The sequence below is a fragment of the Staurois parvus genome, unplaced genomic scaffold (assembly GCF_062004578.1).
Source record: "Staurois parvus isolate SC_StPar_1 unplaced genomic scaffold, SC_StPar_1.0 ptg002088l, whole genome shotgun sequence".
Classification (NCBI taxonomy): Eukaryota; Metazoa; Chordata; class Amphibia; order Anura; family Ranidae; genus Staurois; species Staurois parvus.
In genome coordinates this window covers 155,565-165,883 of record NW_028319884.1, presented here as the reverse complement: position 1 = coordinate 165,883, position 10,319 = coordinate 155,565, and the positions used below count along the sequence as shown (strand labels likewise).

The 10,319-nt window shown below is 54.1% G+C and overlaps 1 protein-coding gene across 1 annotated transcript in view; it reads left to right on the top strand.

The window, feature by feature from the left end:
- Positions 1-1,079: 1,079 nt before the first annotated feature.
- Positions 1,080-10,319, top strand: part of LOC149432840 (microtubule-associated serine/threonine-protein kinase 2-like) — a 72,389-nt gene continuing 63,149 nt past the window's right edge. The window contains 2 exon segments of the mRNA XM_089664884.1: positions 1,080-1,152; positions 5,694-5,903. Of these exon segments, the coding sequence (XP_089521010.1) occupies positions 1,117-1,152; positions 5,694-5,903 (246 nt within the window). The 5' untranslated portion in view covers positions 1,080-1,116.

Here is a 10,319-nt window from a genome sequence, read left to right as displayed (position 1 = left end):
ATCATGGGGCCCTTGTACTACCTGTTCTATAAGTCCCATAAATGTCAGCGTTTGCTGAGCCCATAAGTCTGCAATCATCTGGACACACTTGGCTGGTTTTAGTGTGTAATTCTTATCCGGATGACATCATTGTCCCCCCCACCCCCGGAGGTTATGGGGGCTTATCAGGGAGAGGATGAGTCATGGCGGTACGTCGTCCGTCCGATCGTTTAGTATGCGGCTTGTGTTCTCGCTCTGTATTACCTCGTTATTGCCTCAGAGCTGTAGAAACATCAGGTTGAGGAGCGTTAATAGCCCAATATTGTGTGTTAGCGGTTTGAGATGACATCATTCCCTATTGTCGGCTTTGTGTGGCGGAATGTGAAATATGCTGCCGTAGCGATGCCATTTATCATGTGTGGCCCCGGCTTCCCTCGGCAGCTGAGAGCGACAGACAGATTTATAACCGGGCGATATTGAGTGGCCTGTCTTTCCATGCCGTAACCAGCTGCTAAACCATCTCCAACCTGCTGACAATACCCCCCCCCCCCCCATGTACACTTACCTCTGACAGTGCTGTTGCCCAGAGCGACCAGTCCATTCTATAGCACCACAAACTTGTATAATAAATGTATAACACCCCAGTGTCTTCTCTGTACTGCCAGAGAACAATGAAATCATTTATATTCAACAAAAAAACCTGCGCACAAAAAATAATTTAATTTTTTTTTAAATTCACAAACTAATGCTGCTGCTCTTTGTTGACAAATCCAGCAAAAAATATGTAAAAAAAAGCGCAAAAATATAAATATAAATAAACATAACATATATAAAATAATAATGTCCAAGTCAAAAGTGAAAAAACAATAAAAAGTCCCAATCCAAAAGAAAAAATCTGATATCCAATGTGCTCCAAAGAAATAGCGTGCAGAAGAAACTTCCGTGTAATAACACCATCCGTGGTAACCAACATATATTGCACTCACCAAATGTAATGCACTCTCAAAAAATGAAAAAATGTAGTCAAATACGCTTTGGGATATTAAATATCCTGCCAGTAATTTTTTCCTCTTTTCTTTTCCTTTTCCTGGGTCCAGTCCCGGCCGTTCGCCCATCACGTATGATGGTGAGATTGTAATGATGAACCATGTCTACAAGGAAAGATTTCCCAAGGTGAGTCGGAGAGTCCGTATAGAATCAGAGTGTAGTATTCACAGTGCGGTTACCCGTAGCAACCAGGAAGACTGATCTTTCCGTGGTCTGACCACAATGTACAAATATCTGGTTGCTTTGATTTATTGGACTCCATATAGAACTTTTTGCTTTTTTGCAGCTTTACTGAATCGGCAGCATTGTAGACCTGAGTCTGCTATAGTCTGTGTTACTGGGATAGCGGAGTGGTCAGGGATTGTCCAGGATTATGGGAGGCAGAGGATCACTGGGATAGCCAAGAGAAGAGCCAACACTGGGGTCAGCGGATGGGTGGGAGAGCGAGGGGGGTGAAGGCTCAGGGGGTGAAGGGTCAGGGGGTGTGTGGGAGAACAGGGGGTGTGTGGGAGAGACGGAGGGGGTGAAGGGTCAGGGGGTGAGTGGGAGAGACGGAGGGGGTGAAAGGTCAGGGGGTGTGTGGGAGAACAGGGTGAAGGTCCGGGGGATGTGTGGGAGAGCAAGGGGGGTGAAGGTTCAGGGGATGTGTGGGGGAGGGCAGGGGGTGAAGGATTGGGGGGGGGGGGTGTTGGAGAGCGAGGGGAGTGAAGGTTCAGGGGATGTGTGGGAGAGCGAGGGGGGTGAAGGTTCAGGGGATGTGTGGGAGGGCAGGGGGTGAAGGGTCGGGGGATGTGTGGGAGAACAGGGTGAAGGTCCGGGGGATGTGTGGGAGAACAGGGTGAAGGTTCGGGGGATGTGTGGGAGAACAGGGTGAAGGTTCGGGGGATGTGTGGGAGAACAGGGTGAAGGTTCGGGGGATGTGTGGGAGAACAGGGTGAAGGTTCAGGGGATGTGTGGGAGGGCAGGGGGTGAAGGATTGGGGGATGTGTGGGAGAACCAGGGGTGAAGGGTCGGGGGATGTGTGGGAGGGCAGGGGGTGAAGGGTCGGGGGATGTGTGGGAGGGCAGGGGGTGAAGGTTCAGGGGTTGTATGGGAGAGCCGGGGGGTGAAGGGTCAGCAGGTGTGTGGAAGAGTGGGGGAGTGAAGGTTTAGGGTTTTTGTGGGAGAGCAGGAGGTGAAGGTTTAGGGGTTGTGTGGGAGAGTGGGGGGGAAGAGGGTGAAGGCTCGGGTGATATGTGGGTGAGCAGGGGGGTGAAGAGTCAGATTATGTGTGGGAGGGGAGGGGTGAAGGGTCAGGTGATGTGTGGGAGAGCAGGGGGAGGGTGAAGGGTCTAGGGAGAGCTAGAGTGGGGGGGGGGTGAATGCTCAGGAGTAGTGAAGGACTGCGGGATAGTTTGGAGAATGGGGGTGAAGGGTTGTGGGATGTGTGGGCGAGCGGGGTGTAGGGTTGTGGGATGTGTGGGCGAGCGGGGTGTAGGGTTGTGGGATGTGCGGGCGAGCGGGGTGAAGGGTTGTGGGATGTGTGGGCGAGCGGGGTGTAGGGTTGTGGGATGTGTGGGCGAGCGGGGTGTAGGGTTGTGGGATGTGTGGGCGAGCGGGGTGTAGGGTTGTGGGATGTGTGGGCGAGCGGGGTGTAGGGTTGTGGGATGTGTGGGCGAGCGGGGTGTAGGGTTGTGGGATGTGTGGGCGAGCGGGGTGTAGGGTTGTGGGATGTGTGGGCGAGCGGGGTGTAGGGTTGTGGGATGTGTGGGCGAGCGGGGTGTAGGGTTGTGGGATGTGTGGGCGAGCGGGGTGTAGGGTTGTGGGATGTGTGGGCGAGCGGGGTGAAGGGTTGTGGGATGTGTGGGCGAGCGGGGTGAAGGGTTGTGGGATGTGTGGGCGAGCGGGGTGAAGGGTTGTGGGATGTGTGGGCGAGCGGGGTGAAGGGTTGTGGGATGTGTGGGCGAGCGGGGTGTAGGGTTGTGGGATGTGTGGGCGAGCGGGGTGTAGGGTTGTGGGATGTGTGGGCGAGCGGGGTGTAGGGTTGTGGGATGTGTGGGCGAGCGGGGTGTAGGGTTGTGGGATGTGTGGGCGAGCGGGGTGAAGGGTTGTGGGATGTGTGGGCGAGCGGGGTGTAGGGTTGTGGGATGTGTGGGCGAGCGGGGTGTATGGTAATGAATATGTGGGAGAGCAGGCTGTAGGTCAGGGGAATGTGTGGAGGACTGGGGTGAAGGAGTGGGGAGTACGGGAGCAACAGATGTGTGGGATGATGGGGGTTGTTGGATGTAATTTGGAGGACGGAGTTGGGATATGTGGGGTGACGGAAGGATGTTTGTGTTGAAGGGGTTAGAGAATGCCTGGGATGATGGATGTAAGAAGAGTGTGGACGGGGTCAAGGGTTACGTAGGATGTTTGTTGATGGGGGTCAGTAGATATGTGATGTGGCAGGAGTCAGCGGCTGTGATTTGGAGGATGCAGTCGAGGTGCATGTGGGGTGATGGGGTGGATGTGGTTGGAGGTTGTGTGGTGTGAAGGATTGGGGGAAGCCTTGGATGACTGAGGTGTGGGGTGACAGGAGTCTTAGGGATGTATAGGGTGATGGTGGCTGTTGGATGTGTTTTGGAGGATGGATTCAGGGTGTATGTGGGGTGACGGGGATGAATGTGGTTGGAGGTCATGTGGGGTGAAGGAATTGGGGAAGCCTTTGATGACTGAGGTGTGGGGTGAAGGGGCGAGGAGGTGTGGGGTGAAGGGGCGAGGAGGTGTGGGGTGAAGGGCGAGGAGGTGTGGGTTGAAGGGGCGAGGAGGGGTGAGGAGGTGTGGGTTGAAGGGGCGAGGAGGGGTGAGGAGGTGTGGGGTGAAGGGCTGAAGAGGTGTGGGGTGAAGGGCTGAGGAGGTGTGGGGTGAAGGGCTGAGGAGGTGTGGGGTGAAGGGCTGAGGAGGTGTGGGGTGAAGGGCTGAGGAGGTTGTGGGGTGGTGGGGTGAAGGAGTGAGGAGGTGTGTGAAGGGATGAGGACGTGCGGGGTGAGGATGTTGTGGAGTGGTGGGGTGAGGAGGTGTGTGGTGAAGGGCTGAGGAGGTGCGGGGTGAAGAGATGTGTGGTGAGGAGGTGTGGGGTGAAGTGGTGAGGAGGTGAAGGGGTGAGGAGGTTGTGGGGTGGGGTGAAGGAGTGAGGAGGTGTGTGGTGAAGGGGTGAGGACGTGCGGGGTGAGGGTGGGGTGAGGAGGGAGAGGGGGTGAGGAGGTGGTGGGGTGAGGAGGTTGTGGGGGGGGTGAGGAGGTGTGAGTTGAGGAGGTTGTGGGGTGAGGAGGATGTGGGGTGAGGAGATGTGGGGTGAAGGGGTGAGGAGGTTGTGGGGTGAGGGGGTGGGGAGGTGTGGGGTGAAGGGGTGAGATGTGGGGTGGTGGGGTGAGGAGGTGTGGGGTGAAGGGGTGAGATGTGGGGTGGGGAGGTGTGGGGTGAGGGGGTGGGGAGGTGTGGGGTGAAGGGGTGAGATGTGGGGTGGTGGGGTGAAGGGGTGAGATGTGGGGTGGTGGGGTGAGGAGGTTGTGGGGTGAGGTGTGTGGTGAAGGGGTGAGATGTGGTGGGGTGAGGGGGTGAGGAGGAGATTTTGTGGGGTGAGGAGGTTGAAGGGGCGAGGAGGGGTGAGGAGGTGTGGGTTGAAGGGGCGAGGAGGGGTGAGGAGGTGTGGGGTGAAGGGCTGAAGAGGTGTGGGGTGAAGGGCTGAGGAGGTGTGGGGTGAAGGGCTGAGGAGGTGTGGGGTGAAGGGCTGAGGAGGTGTGGGGTGAAGGGCTGAGGAGGTTGTGGGGTGGTGGGGTGAAGGAGTGAGGAGGTGTGTGAAGGGATGAGGACGTGCGGGGTGAGGATGTTGTGGAGTGGTGGGGTGAGGAGGTGTGTGGTGAAGGGCTGAGGAGGTGCGGGGTGAAGAGATGTGTGGTGAGGAGGTGTGGGGTGAAGTGGTGAGGAGGTGAAGGGGTGAGGAGGTTGTGGGGTGGGGTGAAGGAGTGAGGAGGTGTGTGGTGAAGGGGTGAGGACGTGCGGGGTGAGGGTGGGGTGAGGAGGGAGAGGGGGTGAGGAGGTGGTGGGGTGAGGAGGTTGTGGGGGGGGTGAGGAGGTGTTGAGTTGAGGAGGTTGTGGGGTGAGGAGGATGTGGGGTGAGGAGATGTGGGGTGAAGGGGTGAGGAGGTTGTGGGGTGAGGGGGTGGGGAGGTGTGGGGTGAAGGGGTGAGATGTGGGGTGGTGGGGTGAGGAGGTGTGGGGTGAAGGGGTGAGATGTGGGGTGGGGAGGTGTGGGGTGAGGGGGTGGGGAGGTGTGGGGTGAAGGGGTGAGATGTGGGGTGGTGGGGTGAAGGGGTGAGATGTGGGGTGGTGGGGTGAGGAGGTTGTGGGGTGAGGTGTGTGGTGAAGGGGTGAGATGTGGTGGGGTGAGGGGGTGAGGAGGAGATTTTGTGGGGTGAGGAGGTTGTGGGGTGAGGAGGTGGGGTGAGGAGGTGTGAGGTGAAGGGGAGAGATGTGGGGTGAAGGGGTGAGGAGGTGTGGGGTGAGGGGGATGATATGATCAGATCTCCATGTAGTGGTGTGATACGGACAGCACAATGCAGACTCTCGTAGTCGCTCTCTCATGTTGAGGAATATGTGGTCACCATCGCCTGCGTTCTCTTCATTACTTCAGCCATTGTTTCCTTCAGGCCACGGCGCAGATGGAAGAGCGATTGGCGGATTTCATCAGCAGCAATACTCCGGAGAATGTGCTCCCTTTGGCAGATGGCGTCCTGAGCTTCATTCATCACCAGGTGATCGAGCTGGCTCGTGATTGCCTGGCCAAGTCTCGTGATGGACTCATTACTTCCCGCTACTTCTATGAGCTTCAGGAGAACTTGGAGAAACTGCTGCAAGATGTGAGTGTCTGTCATAATCGGGCCTCTGATTGTAATGGGTTTAACCCCATCATGTTGAGTCTCGCTTCTTTTGTGGGAAACAAGGTACCTGCACTTGGATGCACTCCCCCTCCACCCAATCCGCTGTTCGTTAGGCTGGCCATACATTTATACAATTTTCTCGAGAATTTTTGTTTAGATTTACCAAAAACCATATATTAGGTCAAACCTAAACAACACTTTCAATTGTATCCAATTAGGCCGGCCCTTGCACTACATAGTTCAAGTTATATCTAAAGGAAATTGGGCAAAAATTGAACAGAAAATGGTATAGTGGATGGCCAGCCTGAAGTGACTTGTGGGGTGGGTATCAGTGTGGAGGAGTGGGTGGCTTCATTTGCATACAGTCCATCCTAATTAACCACCACATGTGATGCTGAGCCTCCATGATTGAAAGAACTAAGAACTCAGCTAATGGAAGGTGGTGGGTCTGAAATAGTTGGAGGAGGAAAGTGCTAGATGATGCTGGACGTCCTCCAGCCAAGAAATGAGGCGCAGCTCTGTCTGACTTGCTGCAGCTTCTAATGCACATTGTGAGAAGCTCACAGTGTGCAGTGAAATCAGAGTACGCCATTTCAGTCCAGGGGAGGAGCCGGTACACCTGCCCAAGAGTGAAGGGGAGGAGCCAGTACACCTGTGCAGGAGTGAAAAGGAGGAGCCGGCACGCCTGTGCAAGAGTGAAGGGGAGGAGGCGGCACGCCTGTGCAAGAGTGAAGGGGAGGAGGCGGCACGCCTGTGCAAGAGTGAAGGGGAGGAGGCGGCACGCCTGTGCAAGAGTGAAGGGGGGGAGGAGGCGGCACGCCTGTGCAAGAGTGAAGGGGGGGAGGAGGCGGCACGCCTGTGCAAGAGTGAAGGGGGGGAGGAGGCGGCACGCCTGTGCAAGAGTGAAGGGGAGGAGGCGGCACGCCTGTGCAAGAGTGAAGGGGAGGAGGCGGCACGCCTGTGCAAGAGTGAAAGGTAGGCTGTTTGTTGCGGTGCACCGTGCGTTTTCCTGCAGTGCTCATTGATGCGAGGTAGGTACTATGTGCATTGCTCTGCGGTGTTGTAAATGTAGAATGGTATCCCAGTGCACACATACAGAAGCCACCAATGCACCTTTGCTACGGATCACCATGAGGCTGAAGGTGGCAGAAGGTGGTGCATTGTGTTGCTGAAAATGCTTGCAGGAGCAGCTTTCCTTGTGGTAAGGTGAGCTGCCACCCTCTTCCAAATGAATAGGCTACTGTAACGCAGCAAACCTCAAGGCGCACACAAGTGTAACCACTTCCCGGCCAGCCCATGTACATAAATGGCCGGATGGGAGTGCTGCCGGAGCAGGTGGACGTTTCTAAATGTCCCCCCGCATCCATTGCCTGTACACGCGGCACCTCGATCAGTGCCTGCTGTGTTCTTTGGACACAGCGGAACACCGATTGCTGTACGGGACCTGTGTGAGGTCCCGATTCATGTGATCACTAATTGGCCAATCAGTGATCACATGAATAGTAGTAAGCAAGATTTCACTTCTGACATCATTGCTTACTACGTGTGAAATCTGTGAATGATCACAGAGGTCACATGGTACAGGGCTATTCACAACAGCCTTGTACCATGTGACAAGCTGGGACCAATCACAGCTCACACAGTATTTCTCAATGGCTGCAGGAATGCAGCCAGAGAGAAGGAGAAATGATTGCTTTTACACCCTTAAAGGCTGTATAAGCAATCAGTGTAAAAAAGGAAGAAAAAAAATCTTCATCACCCCCCACAAGTAGTACAGTGTCACTACGGTGACACTGTACTGCTCGGGTGACAGTATGCTCAAAAAAAGAAATCAATAATATAAAAAAAAAATTAAAATGTAAAAAAAAATTTAGAGATTATAATTTTTGGTTATAAACTAATTTGGGTTATTTTTTTTTTTCTTACTAAAAAGATAGATGAATATATTTTTTGGAGATTTATGAAGAAAGATTTATTTGCAAAATTGTATAAGAAAAACACTTTTTTTTTTTCTTTTCTTTTCAAAATTTTTGGACTTTTTCATTTATATAGCTAAAAAAATAAAAAATCCCAGCGGTGAATAAATACCACCAAAATAAAGCTTTATCTGTCTGAAAAAAATGCTAAAAAATTCACATGGGTACAGTGTTGCACGACCGCGCAATTGTCATTCAACGTGTGATAGCTCTGGAAGCTAAAAAGTGGCCTGGACTGGAAGTGGGGGGAAAGTGTCCGGACTGGAAGGGGAGGAAAGTGTCCGGACTGGAAGGGGGGAAAGTGTCCGGACTGGAAGGGGAGGAAAGTGTCCGGACTGGAAGGGGGGGAAAGTGTCCGGACTGGAAGGGGGGGAAAGTGTCCGGACTGGAAGGGGGTGAAAGTGTCCGGACTGGAAGGGGGGGAAAGTGTCTGGACTGGAAGGGGGGGAAAGTGTCTGGACTGGAAGGGGGGGAAAGTGTCTGGACTGGAAGGGGGGGAAAGTGTCTGGACTGGAAGGGGGGGAAAGTGTCTGGACTGGAAGGGGGGGAAAGTGTCTGGACTGGAAGGGGGGGAAAGTGTCTGGACTGGAAGGGGGGGAAAGTGTCTGGACTGGAAGGGGGGGAAAGTGTCTGGACTGGAAGGGGGGGAAAGTGTCTGGACTGGAAGGGGGGGAAAGTGTCTGGACTGGAAGGGGGGGAAAGTGTCTGGACTGGAAGGGGGGGAAAGTGTCCGGACTGGAAGGGGGGGAAAGTGTCCGGACTGGAAGGGGGGAGTGAAAGTGTCCGGACTGGAAGGGGGGGGGGGGGTGAAAGTGTCCGGACTGGAAGGGGGGGGGGGGTGAAAGTGTCCGGACTGGAAGGGGGGGGTGAAAGTGTCCGGACTGGAAGGGGGGGGGTGAAAGTGTCCGGACTGGAAGGGAGGGGGGGGGAGTGTCCGGACTTGAAGTGGTTAAACAGTCCCTCACTGCCAGCAAACTTTCATTTCTTGCCTTTTTGCCAACAGTACCCATAGGGCTGTTTATCTAAGAATCCTCACCCCCCCCCCCCCCCCCTGCTCTTGTATTTGGCGCGGAGCTTGTATACATGACAGGTTGCTTGTTGCATGTAGTCCCTGATACCCCCACTAGGTTTGCTGTTTTGGGAGTAAAATACTTGTTGACAGGTAAATACATACAGTGTCTGTGTCTCCGTATTAGAAGCAAGCACAGAACTGTGTATAGTTGACCGTTAGAGCTAAACTCCAGGAAGCCCAACCCCCTCCCTTGTATTGGGGCTGTGCTGGCACTGCAAGGGTTACATGCTTGTTTCTGTTTAGGGGACTTTGAAAAGCACCTTTACTTACCCAATCCTCGGCTCTTCTACACCGGTCCCTGCAGCCTCTTCTCTATGCTTGGGCAGTCTAAGGTCCTCTGACATCATCAAGATGGACGCAGGGACCAGACCCCCGCATTGGACATGACACTGAGGAACATTTCACAGCACTCTTTCTGGGGAACAAAAGATCAGGTAAGTAAGGTCCTCTGACATCATCAAGATGGACGCAGGGACCAGACCCCCGCATTGGACATGACACTGAGGAACATTTCACAGCACTCTTTCTGGGGAACAAAAGATCAGGTAAGTAAGGTCCTCTGACATCATCAAGATGGACGCAGGGAACAGACCCCCGCATTGGACATGAGGACATTGAGGAACATTTCACAGCGCCCTTTACAGGAAACAAAAGATCAGGTAAGTAAGGGCCTCTGACATCATCAGGATAGAAGCAGGGACCTGACCACTGCATTGGACATTGAGGAACATTTCACAGCATCCTTTTCAGGGGAACAGAAGATCAGGTAAGTAAGGGCCTCTGACATCATCAAGATGGAAGCAGGGACTAGACCCCCGCATTGGACATGAGGACACTAAGGAACATTGCACAGCACCCTTTCCAGGGAACAAAGATCAGGTAAGTAAGGTCCTCTGACATCATCAAGATGGACGCAGGGACTAGACCCCCACATTGGACAATAGGACACTGAGGAACATTGCACAGCACCCTTTCCAGGGAACAAAAAATCAGGTAAGTAAAAGTGCTTTTCTGTCCCCTAGGCAGTCAACCATTGCAGTGGAGGCACAACCCCACTGTAAGGCTTCATTTACACCTGTGGTTAGGGGGCAGTAAGACCAGACAGTTGAGACCGACCAGTTTTTTTGACCCCGCCCCCCCTCCCTGACTGGTGACATGCAGCTCCTCACCGCTGTACACATGACAGCCGCATGTCGCTTTTGGCAGTATTGTCACCACCGAGCGTGACAAACGCTTGTCATCCCTCTTCCGTCACATGTGTGGCGGAGGTGTAGGTGGAACACAAACGAGATCAACAGGGATTTTAGGGCCCCAGACCAAAGAGTTCCATATTTTGGATGGCTGACA